Source organism: Mycotypha africana, assembly GCF_025528875.1.
Source record: "Mycotypha africana strain NRRL 2978 chromosome Unknown BDF20scaffold_5, whole genome shotgun sequence".
In the NCBI taxonomy this organism is placed as follows: Eukaryota; Fungi; Mucoromycota; class Mucoromycetes; order Mucorales; family Mycotyphaceae; genus Mycotypha; species Mycotypha africana.
In genome coordinates this window covers 870509-896400 of record NW_026515729.1, presented here as the reverse complement: position 1 = coordinate 896400, position 25892 = coordinate 870509, and the positions used below count along the sequence as shown (strand labels likewise).

Genomic DNA, 25892 nt, shown 5'->3' with positions numbered 1-25892 from the left:
ACCGTGCTCGACAGTGCGAAACCCTTGACACGCTTATATCTGTTTTCTTTGATTGATCATACCAAATGCAGCATAGCAGGGCTATGTTCGTTACTGTCCTTTTATCAGAGTCGATCACAACAAATCTTTGATGAAAATCTTGAAAAACCACCCATTCTTAGTGTTACTTTATCTGAATAATGGTGATTTGGATGCCATCCTATTGTTTAGATTGGCCGTTCGTTAGCTCGGGTGCATTGCTCTGCTACTCTTGACTCATTTAACATGAATAGGCCTTGAATGATTCTACACCTTGAAACTTTGACAAACAAACAAAGCTCGTTTAAAAGTTGCTCAGTTTTCAATGTTACATGTATTCATTGTTTATCGGTAAAGCCAGATTAGGGAATATTCGATCTTGAATTGAAGCCCACATCTCACTAGTACTGCTATTGTCACACAGTAGCATACAAAAACTCGCCATTGTTGGCAAACAAAAAGACAGCAGTGAATTTGATTGCTTGAGTTTCAGTGGTTGTTAACCCATGGGTGCACATCTATGTCGTTTCCTGGAACGATTACTATACCAACTGTGGTAGTTTTATTAAAAGTTTTCCAAAAAATTTTCTCGATTTTTTCCAAGTAGCAGCCATTCTGCTGTTGTCATAGCATACGATAGGAAGCATTGCACTGCCCGCGAAATTATACTTAGTATAGATGTGTATGTTTGGGCAGCAACACACAAAGTTACATGTGACTCTTTTTAGGTACGAAGAAATTGCTTGTTTTGGATAGAATGGAAAAACAACGTCTGCTTTTTGGGATAAGATATTTGCTGTGCGAGAAAGGCCGAAGATCATTGAAGAACGGTAAACATATCTAATTTAAGCAGGTTTGTTGACCTTTCTTCTTTTGATTATTTTATATTGAATTGTGATTTATACTTACTTTCTGCTGAAACCTCACATTTCTTTCTTCTTCCACTGTTTTCACTTTTTTTTCATATTTTTCTGCAAGACGGCAGCATATTATCTTTTTACTTTTTTGTACGCGAAGCTTTACTGACTTTCACTCAAAATCGAACATTCAAAGAAACAAACTTAATAAAAAAAAAGCTGCTATCCATTTTGGGGAGTAACGCACCTCTTTTTAATTTTTCTTTGCAAATACAATAAATCAAATCAGTCTTGACACTTCTCACTCATAAACAAATCAAAATCGACCATTGCATTCCCAGAAACATCATTTACGGAATGGCGTATCCTCATCGTAACATGCACAATGACACCTTTGGCATTCCTGTAGCACCACCTCAGAACCAAGATGTCGAAATGGCAACTGTGTCCGATAGCAGCAATTCTTCTCCTTCAACAACAGCTATAGAATCAACAAGCGCCGCTATTTCGAAAGAGCGACGGCAATTTTTCCTTAGGAGATCAAATAAACGACATGGCGATAATCAAATGCATAAATCTAATAGATTACGCACCTCCCCAACGACGAGACGAGTTGTGCATTATCACAGTCTACCACCAGAAATTAACAAGCAAAGTAAAAGAATAGGTAAAAAAAAAAAAAAAAAATAAAAAAAAAAAGAGTCAATGTGTTAGAGAAACTGACCTGATTGTTCATTTTTTTTTTTTTTTTTTGATATAAAATAAAAAAAAGATTTTACACAGAAATTACCTGTCGAATTATGTACATATATCGTATCCTTACTTGATTTTGACACATTACTCGCTATTCCTAAAGTGAGCAGAACATGGGCCAGGCTTTTCTATATTGACGAAGTATGGAAATACAAAACAATGGAGAAACAATGGAGGCTGAAGATTCCTCAAGATATTCTATACTTGACTGAAGAAGAACAGACGTGGTATTATTGGTATAAGCAACGACATCAATTAGAGACACGGTGGAGGTTAGGAAAAGTGGCTTCTCACTACCTACTAGGACACCTGGATAGCGTCTATTGTCTACAATTTGACGACTATAAAATCATTACAGGGAGTCGAGACCGAACCATTAAGATCTGGGACATACAACAGTACCAGTGTATTCATACTTTGGAAGGCCATCAAGGAAGTGTTCTTTGTCTACAATATGACGATGAAATCATTGTATCTGGATCTTCAGACCATACAGTCATTGTATGGGATATGCGAACAAAACGTGTCCGAGGCCGACTTCATGTAAATGACATCCTGTCATGCTGTTTACGACAACCCGTTTATTAACGCATTTATTATCTTCATTCAGGGCCATACTGCTGGTGTGTCAGATGTATCCTTTGATAGCAGATATATCATCAGCTCTTCCAAAGATGGTACCATCCGAATTTGGAGCAGGAAAACGTTTCAACCTATACGGATGATTATGGGACACGAAGGACCCGTGAATGCTATACAATTAAAAGAGGACTTTCTTGTTTCCGCATCTAGCGACGCATTAATCAAATTATGGCAAATCTCAACAGGCAATCTGATTCGAGAATTTGCTGGCCATAAGCATGGCTTAGCTTGTGTTCAGTTTGATGGTAAAAGAATTGTCAGTGGTTCAAACGACCATACTATCCGAGTGTGGGATGCAGAGGTATGAAAATAAGAAAGAGAAGCAACAATGCACGAGCTTTTTTTTTTTTTTTTTTTTTTTTTTTTTTTTTTTTTCTGATTTGCTGTGTCCCTAACCCCATTTTTCTTTTCTGTGTTCTCTTAGACAGGATTATGCATTGGTATATTAGAAGGTCATACGGGTCTCGTAAGAAATCTTCGCCTACGTGGTAATAAGATCGTCAGTGCCAGCTACGATCAGACCATTCGTGTATGGGATATAAAGTAAAGAATTACACAGAAAAAAAAAAAAAAAAGGCCCCATGATTTTTTCTTCTAAATCTTAAAGCTTCCTTTTTTCTAGTTCAGGAGCCTGTCTTCTCAATTTCCAAAGTGGACACATGAGTTGGATCTTTGACGTGCATTTCGATAAAAAACGCATTATCAGGTAACTTTCAGCATCTCACAGTGGTATTATCAGACGCTTATTCTTAATGTACAGATCTCCTTTGGTTTTGTGTTTAGTGCGAGCCAAGACAGAAAAATACTCGTCATGGACTTTGCTCACGACTTGAACATCAAGTGTCTAGACTTGGACTGATTCTTTTGCTGTCAAAAACTTTTCCCGTCTGTTCATAATTCTTGTAAAAATATTCTTAGTAACTTAATTTATCCTCCTAATATCATATTGTAGTTTTCCCGTTTTACTAGTATTGTAACTTTTCTAGTTTTTAATATCATATGTATATAACTTGCGTATACCTCTCTGATTGTATTTCTATCCTTTTTTACCACACAAAAAAAAAAAAAAAAAAAAAAAAAAAAAAAAAAAAAAAACCATACTTAGCTTGTTCAAAAGACCATCAATAAAGGATTATTATGCCTAAATCAGTATTAGCAATAGATCAATTACTGCTTCAGACCCCATGATTCTCAAGTTGAAAGTTAGACAAATCAGCAGCTTTGAATGCAGTATCAGAAATAAATCGTTTGGCTTGCTATGACATAAATGACAGTAAAGAAGCATAAAGCCGCTAGATTACACTAGCTAATTCTGTCTCACAAAGCCTAGAGTATCGACTGCAAATATCGACCAACAAAAAGCAATGGAACTTGAAAAACAAAATACGACGGGGCCCGCCGACGGCTTGCAGCAGAAGGAAGGAAGTGCGGGAGCCTTTAGTTTGCGTCATAACTACCTAGAGATCCTCCTTAGTCAAAAGAAATAAATGAGATGAGGTACTAACTAACTTAACGACGAAAACTCTGGTCAGTAGTAAAAGACAAAATATTAACTATTTTACAAACGAGAACAATAAGATTGCAAACGATCATACATTGATCGTCCAACCATTCGAAAGACGCATGTACATTGTTACACAAAAACCTATTTCAGAGAACAAAAGAAAGGCCCTGTCGCCATCTCCTCTATTGTTCTCCCATTCTTAAGTTTTTTTTTGTCTGTGCTTTTTTGTCACACAATACAATAGTGAACTAGAAAAAGAAAAATAAAATAAAAAAGGATTCCAGATAAAACTGTGGTCTTGGTGTCGTAATCTAACAAGTCTTTTACTGTCTTCATGCTGCTACATTGGCAGTCTTTCATAAACGGATATGTAATTCAAATTCCATAAGATATGCAACGCTCAAAAACGCGTGTTCAAAGTCACCGCATTATCAGGGCACACACAAAAAACGCTAAAGTCATTCTTTGCATAAACCATTCTTGTTACAAGGCAATTACATGTCAAATTGACATGAGTGGTTGATGAAAAAGTAAGCCTAACCTTAATCGAAACTTACTGCATTGTGTGGTTTTTTTTTGGATTGTAATTTTATAACTTACACAAAAAAAAAAAAAAAAAAAAAAAAAAAAAAAAAAAAAAAATATAAGCATTTGATCAATTCATGCTGTCCTTCAATCAGAACCTTTCCTTTGGCAACTCTTTTTATTTAAAAGCATGTGCTTCACACGTTTGTTTTAGAATATATGTGTTGAGTGCCCAATGCTGAAGACGTCTTCACTTTAGATGGTTTAGAGTCTGATCAGATCGGAGGGAATCAATGATATTAGAGCGAGTAGAATATAGGTCAAATTCCTACAGAATGAAAAGATATACACTTCTCGATCAATTTTTCTCTACGTCTTCTTTGTATTTGTGTAAAGCAGAAAATAGCCGCTATTCTTTTTGTGTTTTCAGAGTTATATGTGTAACTTTTCACAACAAGATATTACCAAGATTAAAAATTGAGCCGCTCGATCATAAACACAATCGAAAGAGAGAGATACAGAAGTATAATAGGTTGCTATTCTTTCTTCCGAACCAATTCCCGCTTAGAGAAAGCTTACTATTGCTTCTATTTTTTCATACTAACCGTATGAGGGATCAAAGACCCTTTAAATTTGTAAACTTTCTACGTTAAGACAACCCGGCACAGATTCTAGATATGGGAACACTTATGTATACATGTATTTATATATTCCTTTAAAATGTTTTATTGAAGCTTTCTACTGAACCAGACTATAATAACATCTATGGCCAAAGCGCCAGACAGAAGCCCCTTAACCAGCACCAAGAGAAATATTTTTGTCTGTTTGTCAGCTTCGGCAATTTGACAGCCGTTTTTCTCGGCTACATATTTTATACTTTGCTATGAAGGCCCTTGTTGTACATCCAATTATACAACGCTGAAATAGTAAATCAAACCTATCATCGTTTACCTCCTCTCCCTTTACTTTCAGGTGACTCAGAAGTACACCTGGTACGAATGCACTTTATTGAACTGGAGAAAAAAAATGAGGATACCACGATTACAATCTCTTTCTAAATTCTCGTACTGCGTGTCCAAACATGCTAAAGTCACACTAGCAACCAGAAGTAGTAGCCGGCTTAATATTCTGTCCGAGTTGTGTAGTATAGTGTATATCTTTTGTTCTCTCTCACTCTCATTGTGTATGTGTGGGTATGTAACAGTGTACTTTTTCAACTTTGATTGAGAACAATATAAACTCTCTCTACGGCACAGAAAAAAAAATTCCCTTTTAAATTGGTCAAAGTTTATTGTAACCATCTCCAACTCTACTACTCGCACACGTAATGCAAATATAAAAAGGTCCTCTTGAAACTTTCCTAGACCCTATCTCTTCTCTCCTTCCCTTTCTTTTTCTGTTACATTTTCGCTTTTCTCCATTTCTTTCCATTAGGTTACATACATTTAGTAGTAATGGCTGCATATCCTACGTCTAATAATACGCGTAATAACACACAAGACAGCGTCTTCAACAGTTTCTCTTTGCAGTACAGTGATATACATTACAATCAAGCGTCACGATACCCATCACTCTACAAACAAAATCAGCCTTCCAATGTACCAAGTTCTTATTACAACGCTCGACTCATAGATGAATCTTCGCAGCAATTTATGATCACAGACTATGAAACCTATTTGTTTCCTTGTTCAAAGGCACCAGAACTCACGAATCCGGATTTGAATTGTAAAGTCGTTTTAAACAGTCATTGCTTTCATTCATACATTTTATACTAATATTGCAGTTTCGTTAAACATAGTTTTGTTCAATAGTTATAGCATGTTGAATCAGCAAAACGATCTTATGATGACTGATGATATAGTGAATAATAAGAGCATTAGTAGTAGCAGTAGTAGTAGTCCATCTACTCTAATATCCTCTTCTGACTCACCTGCAAGCACTGTTGCAGGGAGCACGAAGAGACAACTACAATTACATTCATTTGAGCAACAACAATATTCTCAGCAACAACATATGTATGAAAAAATTGAACAATTACCTCAACAATTAGCTCTCTTTAACAAACCTGACCAATGCTTTTTCAATGAGCAAGCAATATCAATACATCCTACCAGTCAGCGTCAAGTCAATACTCGCAGCGGATGTAATGACAATCGCCCCATACAAACATACAATAGAAAAGAGTCATCAGTAATAGCAATCAATGAGCTACCCCTTACTACAAATACTGGATATTTCAATAACACAACATCAATGACTTCCCTCATCAATAATCAGTACGGACCATCCATATCATCCACAACATTTGCTTCAACTGAAGCACAAAATCCTTATTTTCATCAACAATGTAGCAACAATAATCTTTTCTGTACGCCCACTTTTAGTGAACCCACATCGATGAGCTCAATAACAATACAACAACAACAACAACAACAAGCTTCTTCTTTTGCTACAGCAACACGTAAAAAATTAAGATCTATGCTCCAAGATTACCCTTTAAACATAACTGGTAATATTGCTCCTGCCACAATGGTGATGGATGTACAACCGACTCCTTATACTTTGGAAAAAGAAGATACACTGCCATTTTCCTCCTCTTATCAACATCCTTCCCCTCTTCATCATCAACAACAGCATCATCACCAGCAACAGCAACAGATCGAACTCAATGATCAAATGCTGGCTGCTATGCCTCGCCGCCAGAAAATTAGATACGAAAATGATTACTATACCCCCAAATGGGTACGGTACACGGGTCACCTGAAAGAAGGCTATTGTGATCTTTGTCAACCAGGCAAATGGCTCCAATTGAAAAATAGTGCTTACTGGTAAATTATCCCATGATGATCCTTTACCCTTTTCTTTAAGCCAAGAAAATTTTGGTTCTTACTCATCTCAAACCTTTGCCTCCTTCAACCTTTGTAGGTATCACAAACAATTTTATCACGGTATTTCCTCTGTGTCGGGTCAGCCTTTCCTGAAACCATTAAAACATCGCCTGGGTAAAGGAGATGTTATAGAAGGTCTTTGCCATCAATGTCATCGATACGTTTCAGCATGTAATGGCAAGAAAAAGAACAATTATATGCTCTGGTATAGGCATGCACACAAGGTAAAAGGGATTCTTGGTATATTTTACAGAAGAAGAGATCAAGGTTACTTACGATTATATTTTTTAATGTAATCTTCAGTGTCATATATATGATAAACCTAATTCAACAAAGACCAATATCAGAAAGTTATCGAATGATACTATATCTACAGTATCCTCTGTATCGACTATTGTTGACATCAACAGTAGTGATTTCAAAAGTTTTTAAAAATCTATGTTATAGTCACAGAATCTGCTCAAATGTAGTATCCATACATATCATTTTTCTTTCTTAATCTTGTACTTAATTATATGTACGTCTTTATTTTGTAATATCTAATAAACCCTCCCCTTAACAGATCATGTGTTCAAAGAAGGAAAGTTGCGTTTGCTGCTTCTTTCTTTTTCATGCCATACACTGTGTGATGTATGCACAAGCACAGTAAAACAGGGTCTTCGATCAAATACCCCAACCTCGTACGTACAACAGTTACATTATTTATTATAATTAACCTGATTTGGTGTTGTTATTTGAGGGTGCACTATTAACGTTGGTAGTAGTAGTAGTAGGAGGAGGAGGAGCAGCAGAATTAGTAGTAACAGTTCTTTTTCTATAGACATTACGTCTAGTTCTTTGTAACCGCGGTCTTGCTTCATCCCATGGTCCATGAATTTCACTAATAGAAGGATGAAGTGTTATCGTTATATCCCCAACTACTTGTCACAAAAATTTAATTGGACCAACTTACTTTTTGTACTTTTGGATAAATATCAGCCAATATGGACAAATGAAGGTTAGAAAGCTAAAGCCTAAAATGTAGATAAAGACAACCGCTTTGGAGATTTTGAGAAACATGAGAACACAAGTAAGTAGCATAGTGGCGGTGAGTCCGATTTGTATCCCTGGCTTCAGGTCTCTTAAATGTCTTCTAAATATAGGAAACAAGGAAAACCATTCGACTGCGAAAGAGAGCAATCCAAAAACGTCATAATTTGTATCTAATCTTGATGCAAGTAATACTGAGGCGAAAATGGCTGCATTTGTTGATAATGAACCGGGTATTCTGTTCAGTGAAGCAGTTTTGTAATGAAGGAAATTGTGAGCCAAGAATTCCCGTTTGCACCGCCCTCCTCTATTACGATCACTTACTTCATGGTATTGGTAGTGGATGTTTTGTAATCATGGAATAGGACGTTGATGAGAAAGCAGATCACTGTCAAGGCCCATATGGTATCATCGCTTATCTGGCTTGTCAGCGTTTTCAAAATTGGCGATAGACCAAGCAGTGTAATGAAGAAGAAAAATGCACTTTTTGCTACCCTTTTTCCTGATAAGCAGAAGAATGATAGAAGGTGTAAACTTTCTTTTCCTTCATCGCAATTTGTATCTCTTTTCTCCCTTACGTTTAAACTCATAATTGCTTCTCGTCTTCAACATAATAAGGTCCCAAAAAATATATCCAATTCCAGTAAGAAATGAACCAGTCCAAATGAGGTTGTATCCAGTTATTGAATGTAGTTGTAAATAGATAAATATAGCGATAAATATCACTACACTGCTTAGGTGTTGAGTAATCACACCCGACTCGTATACCATGGTCCAATAATCATAAGTGCGTACATTTACTGTGATAGTCAAAATGTTGGAAAAATGCCCCGCATCAGTTTATAATTAAGAATTCAACTCCTATAAGGATATGGTCTTACCATTCCTTTGTAACTCGTCCAAGAATGTACTGTCTACATAATTATCTGGATAATTTTGCTTTACCCACAATAGCTTTTGCCAGGGCGGGTTGTTCGGATTGTTATACTCTTGATTACGAAATGACCTTTCTATGATGGGCATCGCTGGACGAGGAGGAAAAGAAGAAGTGCTCATGCTTTAGAACACTGAATGGTGCAACACAACCGTAGTTCTTCCGTTTCTTCTTTGTCCACGTTCAATGTGAAGTAGCTAAATCCTATACAATATTCGACTATATATCTGTTTGTGTACGCGAGGAAACTGTCATCAGTTTCATCTATTGAAATAAGAATGACAGAAAACCAACCAAAGCTTAGAGCATAAATTGCTGGATTTCAATTTTAAGCTTGATACAAAGGCTCGCTTTTTATATTGAAATTCTTTATCCGAGCATTACCTGCATCATATTATACTTTTTGCTCACTCTTTCTAGCTGTCCAAACATTCAATAAATATACCATATAAACGATTGCATTCACTATTAAGTTTGGATTTCAACGGATCTAATCCATCAATTTAAGCCAACAGGAAATCTAGTATAATATCTCCCTTTGCAACATTTACAGGCAATCGTTTACTCGAATTGTTTGGAAGCCAGCACTTAATAGTGAAAATGATAATCGATTTGTAAGCTAACAAGTCTTCAGGCTAGCATTTACGTTTATACGGAAAGAATGAGTGTCGATAAAAGTACAAGTAGATGTAAACAACTGCTTTTATTTCTTAATTATTTTTATCAGTAGAAAGTACTACAATATTTTTGTTGAGAAGCCTGCTGTTTATTTCAGATGCCCTTTGAATTTCCCTTTTGATTAATGCGTTAGCACTTAAAATGAAAAACAATTGCTTATGTGCTAGAACTACTAAGTTTTTCGAGCTTATCTTTCGTCCTACTCTGCCTTCCAGAATATTATGCTTTTGAAAATGTGAAAGATCAATCACAGAATGGAAAGCATTCTGCGGACAATTTTCAAATACAAATGCTACTCTTGCTATGAGATACACACGATATATTTTGAAACGTGATTTGATTGACTCTGCGGTTGGTTGAGGTCTGTTCGATGATTATTCCTTTATGCCAATTATTAAGACTTCCTCTGCTTTGCTAGTGAAGATGGCGAAAGTGAAAACTATCGCTTATACTAAATTTGAAGCACAATGCTTTTGTGCAAAGAGTTTCCTTGTGTAATCTAGAATTTTTGCTTATTACTCTGCTGACTGGTTGGACAAACTATTGGACATATGTATCATATTCGTTTCTCCCAATTTGGCGAATTAATGTAAACATAAATGGTAATCAAGCTTGGCTCCCCATGGCCAGAATAATAAGGTAATAGCATTAAGTTCTTCGATGAGAAAAAGGTTTTTCTCTACTAACCTGAATCACCGCGTATACATCATGAAGAGCAAAGATTTTTTTGTAATCGCCATTTATGCGTTTCTTTGGGAGACGTGACAGTTCTAAGGTTTTCAAGTCTTTATGATTTGTCCTTGGTCTGTGCTTTTTGTTTATTTAATCAAAACATTGATGCTGCTTTTGCATACAGATACAAAAAAGGAACAGGTACAACGCCAAATATGATGTTATCCTTGGCTAAGTAACCTTAATCTTTTTGAAAGTCCTCTTTAATCTTTGATACCATAATGATATCAACTTCTAATTGTATTTCTAGACTTATACCAATAAGCTTATCATTAAATAGTGTATTGTTACTAAAGCGGAGAGATCATATTTGTATTTCGACGTTAGGTACAGCAACTAGAGTTAATGACTTTCTCATAACAGACATGTGCTCTTTTGAGTCATCTACGCATTTTCAACATATTATAAAGTACCCTTCAAAATATGAGAGTTGTGTACATATGCATGCATTATGCTCAATAGATCATTATTACGGAGCGCTGTGTAGAATGAAAGTTAAAATACTGTAACCCTTTAGCACTGTGTAGAATGAAAGTTAAAATACTGTAACCCTTTAGCACTGTGTTTGAAAGTTCAAGTCAGCTGTTGATGGTTGATTGCCTTTTTACGTAAACTTTTCCCTCTTCGATTGTGAATACACAATTCAAGATAAAAATAAAATTATACGTTGCAATTTAATATCTATATTTTCAAGGCGGCGGCAGACATTGCGATTAGCCATCTCTTTCTCTTTCATTTCTCTCTATTTTTTTTTTTTTTTACCTTCACTCAACTTCCCTATAAGGTTGTTAAACTTTATGAAATGGGAATTTTTGGACGGCTTTTTGGAGGAAAGTCGAAAAGCAGCGTCAAACGAACAGAGAAAGATATAAAACGACCGTTAACAACTAAAAATGAATCATCGACGCAAAATATCTCGACAATCCAAACATCTCCATCTTCATCATCAACAAAACAATCAAATTCACGCCTTAGTACTTCGCAACAAGTAACCGATCCTGACAGTACAATTGACACTGTTAAGTCCTCAAAGCTAGAATCTTCGTCACATTTACAGCAATGTGGACCCGAAAACCAACTGCAGATTTTGGATCTCGACAAGGAGGACACATCACAATACCCATTTTTGCTAGATACTGCAGATAATATGGTAGCAAATTTTGATGGTTTCATCAATACACACTCAAAGAGCAATGACATTCATCTGCATCTTAAAAACCTCTCTTATTTGGAAGACCATGTCTCGTATTTCCAACATACACAGTATTCACAAAACGAATTCCTCACTATTTCTTCTATCACATCAGAATCTGCTTCATCCTATGCCTCACTGAAGGATAGCCTATTCTCAAATATATCCTTATCCACCCAGTCAGACATATCATTCCAATGTTCAGATATTTCTATTCCTAAAATAGCAGTACGTACAGAACCGCAGCAGCATACTCATGCAGCCACCATAGCTGACCAGCGATCGCATTTCTCAGTTGCCGATACAATCGACGACTCAGAATATTTACCCATGATATTTGAAGAAGAAGAAGAGGCAGTCAATAAAACCACTATAATAGATTATGAACGTCATTTCTGTGAGCTCTATATTGAGGCTTTACGTTGGCTATCTTCTTCACAACAGACAAAACAAAGCCCTGCCCAAGCGTTTCGTCAATTTGAATGGATCGCTTACGAGGGATCACGTCTTTTCGAACAGCTCAGTAATCGTACAAAACAGTTAGTTTCATTTGCACAGTATCGAGTAGGTCGTATGCTCTGTGAATCATCTGCCAGGAATGGCGGGATGGAGCAAGGTTTAGTGTATCTGCTTGAATCCTCCAAAAATGGAAATGCTCGTTCCACGTTCATTCTAGGCTGCTATGCTGAGCGCCGCGGTGACCTTGATTATGCATGCTCACTTTATTATCAAGCTGCTAAGATTGGATTGCTCTCTGCTAAAGTATCCTTCGGTGTAGCTGTACTCTTCAAATTCAAAAACCAGCGAGAGCCTACTTATTCTATACAAGATGCACTATCAATTTTGACAGATGCTTCAAACCAGGTATTGTAGCTATGTTAGCTGTATATTTCTTTTTCATTTTGATTGAATTTTTCTATTGAGAAATACTTGAAGAATTTGAGTAGTTACACTAACGTAATTTCTTAATTTATCAAACTTTAGGGTCATGCTATTGCTTCTCTTTCTTTAGCACTGTATTACGAAAAACAAAATCAGTTAAGCAATGCCATCAAATTTTGTAGAGAATTCAACAATGTATCGCCGTCCAGTCCTATTTATACTATTGCACATTATCAAATCAGTATTATCTATTTAAAAGCTGGTCCTCAATATGCTGATGTTGCTTTTAACCATATGGCTAAAGCAGCAAATCTCAATAACGATTCAGTAATGAATACTCGCTTCCCGCCTGCTTTGCGCAAAATGGGTGCTTTTTTACTTAAAGGCGTAGGTACGACAAGGGACACATCAGCTGCTTTCCAATACATCCAAGAAGCAGCCAAACTAGGCGATGAACCAGCCAATATTATTTTAGGGCAACTTTACCAAACAGGCAATGGATGTGCTCACGGTATTGACTTATCACGTGCAATGCAGATCTTCTCTAACTACCCAGATAATATTGCGGCCAAGCTCTCGCGGGGATTGCTGATGATGAAAGAAAACCCCCATCATGCGTATCAAGAATTTCAAAGTGTTCTTCAACATGTATGTACAGAATTCGATGAAGAGCATTGGGATGCTGCTTCCATTCAAAATGAAGCCAAGCTACGTATCGCGATTTGGGAGTACAATGGGATTGGTGGAACAGAGAAGAATCCAAAAAGAGCATTCCACACATTAAAACAGCTTTCAGAAGAAGTGCATTACTCTCCTGCCAATTATTGGTTGGCTTGGGCATATCTGGAGGGCGTCACAATAGATGATGGTGATGGTAACAGCAATGCTACTGTGCTTGTGCCGAAAAATAAAGATTTGGCTTTCGCTTGCTTTTTAAAGGGAGCACAAGAAAATCAAGCTGATTGCCAATATCGTGTAGGGCTCATGCTGAAGGATGGTTATGCTAATGAGCAATACAACAAGGCCAATGCATTTTCTTTCTTTTTGAAGGCTGCTTCCCAGAACTTTCCTTTGGCTCTTACTCAAGTAGGAGCGTATTATTTTAGCGGTGGTGTTGGCCCAGAACATGGTCGTGATTTAGAAAAAGCCTTCCACTATTTTACAGCGGCAGCCAAACATAATGAGCCATTAGCTATACAATATCTGGCAGACTATTTGATAAAGAACAATGCTTCCGGACCTATAAATCCTGAGCATATTTATACGGAGCTTAGCCGAGCCGCTGGAATGAATCAAGACCCTATTGCTTATCGTATGTTAGCGCTTGTCGTAAATAGTGGTGCTATTGATCTTCGTATGACGTTTGAAGAGAAGTTGAATGCTCAATCGAAACATGTTATTTATGAAGATCTTTGTGACATTTACAACGCAGCAAAACAAGAAGCTGTCGTGGGATATGGAAATATTGTATATCGTTTCGCCTTACATTGTCTTTGGAAAGCGATTGAATTGAATGACCATAGTTCTGGCCAATTCCTTTGTCATCTTTACCCGAAAATGCAAGATGAGGATGTAGTCAAAACCCTTGAACTATTTGAAAAAGCCGAAGGTCGTGTCCCAAATAAGTGAGTGTTATCAATTTATTGTATAGGTTTCTCCTTCATAGGTATAGGCGAGAATTTGCTCACATTATTTTTTTCAATTTCCTTCACTCACTTCCTAGAATGAGTTTATCTTACGCCCATTTTCTGAAAACTACAAGGAATTATCCAACAGCTCTACTCAAGTATATCGAAGTTGCGTCCTATAACGCTATTAATGTTAGCATCGGGTGGAACTCACGTTTGGAAGCTGCTAAAATGATTGTAATGGGGAAGCAAGGGAAAGCTCGTAGCAAAGCGCTCGTATTTTCATGGCTTACCAACATGGTTAACTATAACGGAAAGAACTTGTTCTTACCTCTTGTATTTCTAGGTAAACTTTTCCCTCAATTTGATGCATTTTCTTCTGCGTCTTATTAACCTTCCTAACCACTTTTATTGATTAGCAAAATATCATGATGAAGAGATTTGTGCTAGTTGTAACAAAGAATTTGCTGTTTCCTACTATGAAAGGTGTCTTCAGTATAAAGCAAATGATTTGAATTTGGAGGTCTCTGCAAGAATGAGATTGATTGAACTCTACTACAACACATCGGAGGATGCCAAGCTCGTAGACCAATTGAAGAAGGCTGAAACATTACTGCAGTCATCAAATAATATTATCGAAAGAAAGTCTAAGTTAGCAAGCTTACTCTACTATAAAGGTAAGAGTTATATGGTACCGTACTGAAGATTGTGTATCTAACTACCATAATCTCATTTTTCAGGTGTTTTGGCACTTCATAACAGCACAATATCTAATTATCGAGAGAAGGCCCGGGAAAGCTTGTCTAAAGCAGAACAGCTTGGTCACATCCTAGCCTGTCTAGAACTGGGCTATCTCTACGGCACAATGGAGTCAAAAGAAGAAGCCGCAGATGAGTGCTTTCAAAAAGTAGAAAGCAGCGTCAAGACACCTATTTCCTTCAAGAATCGAATCATAGAGTCCATGGTTCTGATGCGTACCGAGAATATACACAATTCCAATGACTACTTAAACGAAATAAATAGAATGAAGCTGGCTGCCGGAGTGACCTATAGTTACTACAATATGGAACGCCAGGCTTTGGATTGGTTCAAAGAGATATCTGAATTACCTTTGGCGCAAATTATGATTCTCTATTACAATATGAAAGATCCGCAAAAGAGAACTTCTCAAACTATTCAACAAATGTCAGACCTAATAGCGGGATTCGAGGCCGCTTTGTCTCTTGACTACTATAGCCGTATGATCCTCAGTTACGGTCAATTTCGTTTAGGTCAATGTTACGAATATGGGCATGGCGTTGCTGTAGATAATGACAAAGTGCTGAATCTTTACAGAAAAGCATGTGCCTTCTTACAGAACAATATGACTTATGAACGCTTAGCAGGAGTGGTTGAAAAACATGATGCTGAATTCGATTTGTTTCCTACCCTCTATAATGCAGCACGTAATGATACGGCTGCTACGTATGAGTTGGGTCGGTATTATCACAAGAAGGAATTAGACAAAATGAAGGGCATGTCCTCAATGGTGGACATCGATGTGCCGTGCAAAAGAGCCGCAGATCAATACTTAAAGGCAGCGCAACAAATAAATCACCCTCAATCCTGCTATTACTATGCCAAATATCGTATCCACCAGCTGCAAAAATCAAACCAAATTAATGCGCTTACGCGGTCAAAGAAAGCAGTTCACTTCTTACGTATAGCCGCCAATAAGAACCATGGACCGTCCTATTACGAGCTCGGGAAACTTGAAATGGCGGCAGGTCTATTTGAAGAAGGTATTGAAGACTTGAAAGAAGCAGATTTTCTTCATTGTGGTGCAGCAAGTTATGAACTCGGTGAACTCCATCTAAAAGGATTCACAGGTGTTATTCTTGGAAAAGTAACCTATCGACTACAACAAGATGCAGCGAAAGCATTTAAATACTATCAGCGAGCGGTCGATTTTGACTACCCTCTTGCTATGATTAAAGTGGGCCACTTTTACGAAACTGGTGACATTGGTCATCAAGATCTTCAACTAGCCAGAAAATGGTATTTGCAAGCACTAGAAGCAGGTCGTTGTCCTACAGGAGCTGCGGAGTATGCTTTAGGTTGCTTAGAAGAAACGGTTGCTGAATTAGATTCTAGTACACAATTAAAACCACATCGAGAACAAGCCTTTCAGTGGTTTCAAAAAGCTGCAAAAGCCAACAATTTATCCGCCAATTTAAAAATAGGCATATATCTTCTGCATGGCTGGGTAATACAAACAACTCCAGAGAATGACCTCCAACAAGGTTTACACATACTGGAGAACGAGAATGCGAATGGAAATGTTTTGGCTATGAAAGAACTCGCTCACTATTACGAAGAAAAGGAGAATTTTCCCAAGGCATTGAGTTACTGGAGAAATGCGGAGGTGTTGAATGATGTAGAAGCATTGGAGTTCTTCGCAAATTGCTTTGAATTCGGGCTCATGGGTCACCACATTGATTTAGAAGCGTCACAAGAGTACAAAGCACGCGCTTTGGAAGCTCGTAAGTGTTCAGAAGACTATTTATTATCCCCCACCCCTCCATTATAAAGTGTTGTGCAACTGACCAAAGATACATTATCTTTTTAATATGCACATAGAGAAGCAAGCTTTGGAAACACAGCGTAGTACGATGGGCTTCAAATCCGACTATTCAGAAGAAAGAAGATAGCATTTCTTGCTAAGTTTTACTTTTCTGTATAAACCCTTATGTAATATATGTATACTTTTGAATTTTTTATGTATAAATTGTATTATTCCTCTCTTAATTCTAGCTTAACTTAATTATTATTATTTCACTATTTATGTTCTATTGTTATTATATGTATGTATCTTTAATGCCCTTGCTTTTTTCGTCCTAATCTCATCACAATCTTATGCAATCAATAAAACTCAAAAACAAGAGAACGACTTTAATGAATTTGTACTTATTTGTAACGATTCGTTCACAAGAATTATTAGCATATTAATATTAGTGTAAAATAAAAGAGAGGTGTATTATAAACTATAAAATACACCGATACGTGCGTATAATAAGTCTAGGAAGGGATAATATAAATAATTCCTCATCACTTACATATCGTAGCTTTTTATCTAATACGTGATACGCCTTCTTCATTACTAACGATGGGAATCGCTGAACCAATTTCATCTGGTTTATGAATATCTTGTGGCTGTTGGTGATAAAGAGGTGAAGTCATTGCATAACCTTGTTGCTGGTGAGGCATCACATTATGCATTGCAGGACTATGTTGTTGCATAGGTGGAACAGAAGAGTAAGCCGTTGATGTATTATTGTCATAATAGTACCCTCCATCACCATAATATTCTTGTTGCTGCTGGGTTGGGTAGTAATATCCCCCTTGATACTGCTGTTGTGCTGGCGCTATACCATAGTCAGCGTCCATATAGCCACTATTATAGTGTGGTCCTCTTCCTGTTCCAATAGCATAGCCTCCATCATCGGGATAATAGTTGCCTTGGTCATTTAATCTTGGAATAGTCGGTGAAACATGCTTGGTATTTGCCATACTAGAAGCAGAACCTATGCCAGCTCCCGCGTCAACAGCTGCTGCTGCACCATTTGATACAGGAGGACGATGATGAGGGAAATCACCTAAACCGTAATCCTCAAAATCAGTCTTCGTATCTCTTCGCTTTGTACATCCGCCTCTACGGTTTATACAAGCAAGGACACCGACAATCAATGCAATACCAACTACATGAGTATACACACAAAGTGATTGTTTAAAATGGATAGCATACAATAAGCTTATTGCTCTTCTGTCACTTACCTACGCCTCCTACAACACAGCCAACGATTATTGGTGTATTGTTTTTGTCATTGCTAGTCGATGGTTTCATGGTGGGAGAAATACTGGGAGTGGTGGAGGTAGTTGAAGAAACTGACCTGGTTGTGCTCGAAGTGGAAGTCGTTTCCGACGTAGTCGTTGGCTCAACAGAAGATGATGAAGAAGTTATACTAGGAGCAATGGGAGTCGTCGACTGGATAATTGAAGAGGATGGTATTATACTAGAAGTACTAGGGTTAAGTGTGGATAATGTAGTGGATGAGGGAGGAGGCGCTGCAGTACTGGTTGGTGGTGGTGGTTTTGCCGTCGTCGTCGGCGCTAGCGTTGTTGTTGGCTTAACATCTGAGGCTGTTGCTGGAGTTGTTAATGGTGGTGGATCTATTGTGCCTGAAGCATTAGAAGCTTGACCCTTGACCTCCAAGAACATATGGAGTAATAAAATAGTTAAAAAGAGCCACTGTGACTTGAGTATTTTCATAATAGTAACAATTCGCCAAAAGATCTTCTATATGTTTATTTACGTGTAGAAGTTAAATATCAAAAACTAGAAAGTGGAGATCAGAACAAAAAAAAAAAAAAAAGAAAAGAGTTTAGAATAAGTGAAAGAAAAAAACAGCTAAATTACCTTGAGTTTTTTTCTTTTCTGCGTGCTACCGATAATATCATTTGTACAACACTCGTCAGATCCACTATCATCTTAAAAAGAAATTTTAACTTACATCTGGATCACAGGCTAAGAAATTTACAGTAGGTGATTTTCCTTTCAATTAAGTGACACGCTCAAATTTTTAAGGGACGAGCTAGGATATATTTAGAGGTTCTTTTGATTACAATCGAAAAGACAACGTTGACAATACGCTTTATCATAGCAAAAATTCTCTCTTAGAACATCCATCCCAAAAAGATTGTCAGCGTCTAATATACTCTAGACAATCCACAGCTGTAACTGAAAGACAGGCTTGCTTAATTTTGAGAATTCAGCGTATCGTTGGATCCAAAGGATTCCTCGAATAATTTCTTGATCTTGGACTACCACTCTTCAACAGAGTTTAAATGTATGATGGCAAAAAAAGAGATGGGTGCCTAATTATATTGATTGCCTTCACAACAAGGTTAGAATGAGGCATAATGCCATTATCAGGACAATAAACATCCCTTTGTTAAGTTTGTCCTGAATATACCACAGACTCAGCAGCTTAACAGCATCCATGAAATACTACATGTGTTACAGGTAATGAAGGCAATTATCACAATACTCTGTTAAACTGGGCGATATTCTGCCTTGCTGGTAAAGAATTCTAAGAGAAGTTCATATCCTCAAATGCTCTCATTCAAGCATTTGAACGTTATATTAGTCATTAGCACACGCGTCCTCAATATAGTATAATTCCCATCCGACCTTACATAGTAATAATCTTTCTACTTCATCTGAAGAATACTAAAGACACTAAGTTCATAGTCATCGACTCATAACAGTTATCAATTATCTCAACTAAGCAAATATATTAAGATCTATGATAATTTAGCTAAATCGCTTATACAAGGAAGTTAGCGAGGAAGATATTGTTATCAAGATATTCTTAACTTAGATCTAGAAGCTCCCCAACCAAGAGCGTCTCTCTCATGTTGGAGAAATGGAGCTGATGAGATGCAAATTCTTCAGTTTTACAACCAGATGTGCTTATGATGGCAACACCGCAGAGGTCATCTAATGTAACATTGGGTACATTTGAGTCAAACATGATGCTTCCATGTCGAATTCTGAGTTTGCTTTTCTGAATTTAGTTCGCCTAGGAACCTTTGGCCGTACCCATATGCTCAGAAAACTCAACGAACAAGCAATTGCCGTATTGGATTCAATATAGTTTTTGATCTGATATAAAAGCAGAATAAAATCAGATTAATGGCAGCCATTTTGTCGACTTTCCAAGTGATATTACAGAGATTGGTGGCCTTTTGCAGAAAGTTGATGATTTTGCCATATGATCTGCTGAGACAATACATTCTTTCTGCAGTATTGCGTAATCTTATTGCTTTAAGAAGAGGACTTTTGAAGTGAACGTTGTGTCTCGCGTTTCTAATGTTAAAAGTAAGATAATCGAAACCAAGCATGGTTTCATTCTTTTTAAAATTTGGTTTCGCCCTTCTGTAAGCCTGCTCCACCTCTTTTACTGTTTGTATTACTGTTGAAAGGGCTTCAAAGACTGTAAAATTGAGGAAAATACCTTCGTTCGCCAGTTCAAGAAATGCCCGACTATCAAAAGCAGATTTTGGTAACGCGAACAGTTCGGCAAAGGGGAGAACTATAAAAGTAGTTGTGGGCGATTACTCAATGCTTATACGTACTAAATAAAAAGACGGGATACACTGATTTAAAAGGTTGATAATCATGCATTTACAATTAAAAAAAGTAACATTGATGCTGACATTCAGAAACTGCCAAAACAAAAACATACGATGACGAACCTCCGTTCAGAAGTAAATAATAGAAGCGCAGCATTAAGCACTAATGGTAGTAAAATAACTAGAGAACTGATCTTGAAGATAATTCAATCACCAAAAAATCAGAGGAAAATGAATACAATACACCAGTAACGTCTTAAGAAAACTGCACGACCATCTTTCATCATGCGAAAGACGAGGAACGACAGAAGAAGGAGCCAAACCTAATCTGACTATTCTTAAACACATGATTGGGCTATGGCATAGGTTGCTACAGTGAGTGCAAAGTTTACAGGATCTATTGTCTATTAAAATAACGAATCAAGAGTTTTGCACTATCAACCTGATAGATAATGAGAATACGGCAACAACTAGTAATGCAGGAATAGCAACAATGACAGTACTTTGAGAAGTAGAACAACTACTTTTGCTGTAATCAAGGACATCATAAAAGAATGTTAATAGCGGATACAGATTCCTTGTCTACTACGGAAGGTGATTCTAACAACTACAACCTCAAATTCACCAAAGCATACCATTACATTCACGTTAGTTTTTTAATGACCAAAAACTGATTCAATTAGATAGAGCAATAAGCTACCAGAAAGTTTTAGCTCAAGGACGACATGAATTCGGCCGAGACCGTCGGCAGCAAACGGTGAACAAATATCTTTGGTCGCGATCCACGGCCAAAGCGAATACTCAACTTCAAGTATTAATAACAATAACAGTATAACAAGCGCTTCTCAATTCAGAAGCAACTAATGAGAACATACGCTTCCAAAACATCGTTACTATTAAGGTATACTTTTATAAGTAGTGACCATTATGAATCAACAACAAAGACAGGTGAGATAACGAGCACATCATTAACTGCAGACCATAGCGACAACACTGAAATAGCATTGTTATAGATGATGCCTTTGTTACCGCTAATGGTTCGACTCAGACACCAACTTCGACTATAGCCTCCGAAAAAAAAAAGAAAAAAAAAGAACTCTACCATTACTGTATCGTGAATAAGCAGCATGATACAAATAATGCAGCTTACTGAATAACAGATTGTGGCAGCATCACGTGCAATTAGGAGTAATGCTAAAAGCAACTTCAAAAAATTTTTACAAAAAAAAAACCAATAATATCTCAAGTGCACGAGTGAAACTGTATTCCTCTTTTCTAAACATGCAATTGCAGCTTCGCATACTAGAGGCAGCCATAGCTCCAAAATATCACCCACATGCAACTCTTTGAGCTCGCTCAAAATCACTAGGCTAACAACCACAACATTCTTACCCAATAAAAACATATCTGCAGCTTCAAGTTCTGCACTGGTAGACAGTCAATCACCTCTACTATTACAACTGCGAGCCTACAAATCATACATCCTCGACCTCCTCTTTAAAGGGCTCTTAGTGCGTCACTACAAGCTCTAGTACTTTCAATGGTGCTTCACCTGTTACAATTTCTTGAACGTAGTTTTATATCAGCTAGTGCAACTAATTTTAACATACCTACAACAACAGCCTCAATACTGTTAAATCGTCTTTGAACATCATATTAACCACAACAAACCAACCGATGCGCAGCCTATTGTATACTTCACAGGCCTACTTTTTCAAACAGAACAAATACCTACTAAATATGGTGCAATGGCAATGGATAGTAGCACCAAGGTAACGGAGATAATATCTAGCAGTACATACCAGCTCACTAAATCATTCTTCAGCATTCAAGTTTACGAGTGTGAGCACTGGAAGCTTAAAGAGGAAGACATAAGATATATTATTGACTTGTACTTCGACTTCAACTCTTATTTCGACTCAGTTATCCAATGCAAGAAGTATTCCTTCAATTCGTTTTAATAGGTAGTGCCTCGCTATTACGAACCGTGTTCGCTAATAACTTCTCTAGTCCCACTCGATAATTACAAAAACCTCAGTGGATACCGATAGTAAGTCATATGCCAGCAGAAGACCACTCCGACCAACCAAGAATCTGCAACGTTATCTTCTACGAAACCGAAGAGTATTAGGGCTACTATCTCTACTGTAATACCCAGATTTACAGTTGGCAACAACCACGCCTGGCAAATAAACCTGGAGTGATGTTCTTCAGGCCATTCAACAGCTTTCATCACTCAAAAGTGGATCAACCAGAGACACAATGGATTCATTAAGTTTAAGTGATACATCCCCAACATTAACTAACTGCAATAAAAAAAAAAAAAAAATCTGTGAAGCATCGTCATTAACAACAGACGTTTATGAATCGTGCCACCGATATAACTCTCGAGAAGGAAAGAACTGTCCGGCTAATTGTTGGTGAATTTAAACTTTTCTTTTTGTTGTGACAAACCTCTTTTTTTCTTTATTGGTTTAATTGGACATTGGGTCTAGCGTTGATTTGAGCTTGGATCAAACACAAACTCTGCTAAATACAAATCCCTTTCGCGTACTTGATTTTGAATAAAATCGTCAGCGAAAGGATTTCATACGCCTTTGAAACAACAGTTAGTTATTCGATCTACAAGTATACATGGTGTGCATTTATTACCTCTATAAGCAACTGTTGGATGAACTTCTTTCATATATCTTCGGTACAAGTTCAAGCAGTAGTTTTTTTGAACAGCTGACAAAGTGTCGACTTCGCGTGAAAGTAGTATAGATCGAACAATATACACTATTTCAGTTTTGAGTTCATCTTCGACTTGTCGATCCATTAAAAGCAACAATAAGTAAAATCTAAATTTGATGGATGGCTGATCCCAGCAATACTGTCCAAAGCCTTTTATTTCAGAACTAGTCAAATCTCTTGCTTTTTCAGGTCCACCGCTGTATTGAAGTAACATTTGTCCACAGCTTTCGATACCGTTTGTAAGACTTTCATCTCCCAATACGGTATATGGTTCGTTTGGTACATCTTGATCATTATGAATGGCATCAAATACGTTGGATATAACTGGTTCATTGTCATCGTTAGAAAACTTGTCATCAGCATCATAATATACCGATTCATCTCCGTCAGAGTACTCGGAGGTACAATCATCAACTTGGGAGTCAAGCATTTCTTCTTCGTTATTGTCAACATCATCTTGAAGTTCAGTAGATGCTTGTAAATGTTGCTGTTGCAACTGAGCGAATATACCTTCATCTGCACTGAGATATGCTGCTGAATCGACGGTGTTACAATCATCATCTTGACAATCATGCATTTCTTCTTCTTTATTGTCAACATCACCTTGAAGTTCAGCAGATACTTGTAAATGTTGCTGTTGCAACTGAGCGGATGCAACATTTTCATCTGAATTGAGATATAATGCTGACGGAGGAGGACTGAGTTGAGGTGGTGGTGAATTGTCGACAGATGATGAACTACTATATCTTTTTTGTCGTTTAACTGTACAAATGTTTTCAAACGATGTGGGTGCTGCCCTCTTGCGTTCAATTTTGTCACTGTTGGTGCATACTGCGCTAACATGTTCTTCTACTACTGATTCATGTGTAGAGTCACTACTGTGTCTTCTTTGCCGTTTTAATGGGCGATGACTTTCCAGAGGTGCGGATGCTATTCTTTTGTTTTCAGCTTCAACATTGTCGTGATGGGCTTGGTGGTGTTTCATTAATGACTGGTGCGCATGCGATATATAATATTGGATAATCGTATCATAAATAACACTGCTGCCGTTCGTTTGTAAAAAGCCCTTCATATCAAACATGAATAAAGATGACGAGTTTCCATTATTATCTTTCTTTAAAGTCTTGAGCACCATCTCATAACATGTCTTCTTAGGGATGGAAAGACGAGAAACTTGTCGAAGTAAGGAAAATTTTGTACTGTTGTCAAAGCCAGCAGTCCAAATATCAAGGAAATAATGAGATGAATTTATTATGAGTAAGAACAAGTGTGTTCTATCCATACTAGATATCTTGCGAACCAAAGCAAAGTCAATTGCAACAATCTGATCAATCAATGGGTCGGTTGCAGATCCGTAAGCATTAGGTGATATGAGTCCTAAATTTTTCTTCAAGTTGTCAGCATAAACTTCTACGAGCCGAACATAAGACTTCCTATCGTCATGATTAGCATTATTTTCCATTTCGTTGCCACCATTCTGCGAGATAGTAACGAAGACCTTGAAGTTGTTGGATGTTCTAGTACAAGCTATATGATCAACAGGCTCTGTAAGAAAAAAATCGAAGAAAAAAATGATCGTATTACAATAATTAGTGATGATAAGTGAGGTATTCGAAAGGGATTCAAAGACTTTACGGTTTTTAAATTCAACAAATTCAGAGAGATCGACTGGATCTCTAACACGGGGAGCATTGTACGTGTAAACCTGAGTACGAACGCGGTACATCAAAAGATGTCCAGATGTAAAACCTAACAGAATTCTTGGATCAGAGTGGCTCTTTCGATTCGCTTCTTTGTTTGCTTCTAACATATGAACGGTTGAAACAACTGCTGATGACGGAATGGAGTTGTTTCTCAGTTGTTCTACTCTCTATATCATTGTTGCATGTGATTAGTTGATTAGGAAATTTACGTGACAGTATCATTCTATCCAACTAACTTGTGCTGTTAAGCAGCTATTCGCGTTATCGAAAGTCAATAGTGCTAGCTGCTCTGCAATATTGGTACAGATCACCAAGGCTAGTGTTTGCTTAACTTGGCTTGTGCCATATCGATCTTTATACACCTATAAAAAGCAAAATGATATGATGTGAGCATGTGAAGCAACGAACCTATCTAAGTGTATATTTTTACCATATTGAAAGGCGCTTCAGATATGGCTGCTTTGATGATATGGCCAGTAGGGGCGCGTTTAAAATGAACTGGTAGCGTATTGTTTCCAACAACGTAACAAAACGTAACCTTAATGTTACTGTCGTTGCTTGACATAACATTGGTAAGCGTTACCAAGACAGGACTGCTATTAATGCTGCAAGTCAGGTACTTTGTGTCATTTGTCTAGGTGCAAAGAAAACTTTCTTAGAACTGAAGCAGTTTAATTAAAGTAAAAAAATGGTTTACACAACGCGTACCTGCTGAGTCTCAGACAGGTCCATGATTCTAGTGGCGAGTTCACTGGTGACTGAATCAGGATATACAAATTCAGCTTCTTGACGATCATTATTGATAGTGCAAATGTAGTCCCAAGAAGAGTAGACGACTTGCTGGTTGTTTATAGTGGCTGCTTGCATTTTACGTTTTGAATAAATAAAATTGATTCTTATTACGCGTAAAGAAGTTGAAAAGATAAATTTATTGTAAAAAGAAAAGGAAAAACGAGCGTTCAGTCGTTCTTCCTTTTATAAATGCTCACTATGAACTTAAACTTTTGACTGGAAGGATTC

At 37.2% G+C, this 25892-nt stretch overlaps 7 protein-coding genes across 7 annotated transcripts; 3 read left to right on the top strand and 4 right to left on the bottom strand.

The window, feature by feature from the left end:
• Positions 1–1643: 1643 nt before the first annotated feature.
• BDF20DRAFT_805622 (WD40-repeat-containing domain protein) lies at positions 1644–2736 on the top strand (the record flags this gene model as incomplete). The annotated part of the gene is made up of 3 exons (XM_053076501.1): positions 1644–2171; positions 2239–2571; positions 2695–2736. Coding segments are annotated over 3 exons (903 nt in total), but the record flags the coding sequence as incomplete, so codon positions are not given.
• A 4098-nt stretch (positions 2737–6834) lies between these two features.
• Positions 6835–7619, top strand: BDF20DRAFT_819511 (uncharacterized protein; the record flags this gene model as incomplete). Its single annotated transcript, XM_053077464.1, has 3 exons — positions 6835–7127; positions 7225–7411; positions 7491–7619. The coding sequence occupies 3 exons, from the start codon at positions 6835–6837 to the stop codon at positions 7617–7619; spliced, it is 609 nt and encodes a 202-aa protein (XP_052936276.1).
• Positions 7620–7898: 279 nt separating this feature from the next.
• BDF20DRAFT_820173 (phosphatidylinositol N-acetylglucosaminyltransferase subunit C) lies at positions 7899–9239 on the bottom strand (the record flags this gene model as incomplete). Its single annotated transcript, XM_053077516.1, is given in 5 exon segments — positions 7899–8067; positions 8140–8523; positions 8541–8718; positions 8795–9016; positions 9098–9239. The coding sequence occupies 5 exon segments, from the start codon at positions 9237–9239 to the stop codon at positions 7899–7901; spliced, it is 1095 nt and encodes a 364-aa protein (XP_052936275.1).
• A 2065-nt stretch (positions 9240–11304) lies between these two features.
• On the top strand, positions 11305–17203 carry BDF20DRAFT_868925 (uncharacterized protein). The gene is made up of 6 exons (XM_053080966.1): positions 11305–12616; positions 12737–14259; positions 14358–14608; positions 14682–14939; positions 15003–16784; positions 16882–17203. The coding sequence occupies exons 1-6, from the start codon at positions 11363–11365 to the stop codon at positions 16950–16952; spliced, it is 5139 nt and encodes a 1712-aa protein (XP_052936274.1). The 5' UTR covers positions 11305–11362; the 3' UTR covers positions 16953–17203.
• BDF20DRAFT_497122 (uncharacterized protein) lies at positions 17101–18633 on the bottom strand. The gene is made up of 3 exons (XM_053075602.1): positions 18615–18633; positions 18076–18502; positions 17101–17999 (listed from the first exon to the last, which is right to left on the bottom strand). Exons 2-3 carry the CDS (start codon positions 18143–18145, stop codon positions 17371–17373), a joined length of 699 nt encoding a protein of 232 aa, XP_052936273.1. The 5' UTR covers positions 18146–18502; positions 18615–18633; the 3' UTR covers positions 17101–17370.
• Positions 18634–21586: 2953 nt separating this feature from the next.
• Positions 21587–22065, bottom strand: BDF20DRAFT_987610 (uncharacterized protein; the record flags this gene model as incomplete). The annotated part of the gene is made up of 2 exons (XM_053085248.1): positions 22047–22065; positions 21587–21970 (listed from the first exon to the last, which is right to left on the bottom strand). A coding segment is annotated over exon 2 (255 nt), but the record flags the coding sequence as incomplete, so codon positions are not given.
• A 394-nt stretch (positions 22066–22459) lies between these two features.
• BDF20DRAFT_987609 (uncharacterized protein) lies at positions 22460–25874 on the bottom strand (the record flags this gene model as incomplete). The annotated part of the gene is made up of 5 exons (XM_053085247.1): positions 25581–25874; positions 25303–25506; positions 25109–25234; positions 23089–25039; positions 22460–22671 (listed from the first exon to the last, which is right to left on the bottom strand). The coding sequence occupies exons 1-5, from the start codon at positions 25737–25739 to the stop codon at positions 22460–22462; spliced, it is 2652 nt and encodes an 883-aa protein (XP_052936271.1). The 5' UTR covers positions 25740–25874.
• Positions 25875–25892: the final 18 nt, after the last annotated feature.

Bases quoted from the DNA above. Each gene is read 5' to 3' on its own strand.
- BDF20DRAFT_868925 (XM_053080966.1), top strand. From the start codon at position 11,363: ATGGGAATTTTTGGACGGCTTTTTGGAGGAAAGTCGAAAAGCAGCGTC. The intron at 14,260-14,357 runs GTGAGTGTTATC...CTCACTTCCTAG, and splicing joins GAAGGTCGTGTCCCAAATAA to AATGAGTTTATCTTACGCCC. The intron at 14,609-14,681 runs GTAAACTTTTCC...TTTATTGATTAG, and splicing joins CTTACCTCTTGTATTTCTAG to CAAAATATCATGATGAAGAG.
- BDF20DRAFT_497122 (XM_053075602.1), bottom strand. From the start codon at position 18,145: ATGAAACCATCGACTAGCAATGACAAAAACAATACACCAATAATCGTT. The intron at 18,000-18,075 runs GTAAGTGACAGA...ATACTCATGTAG, and splicing joins CTGTGTTGTAGGAGGCGTAG to TTGGTATTGCATTGATTGTC.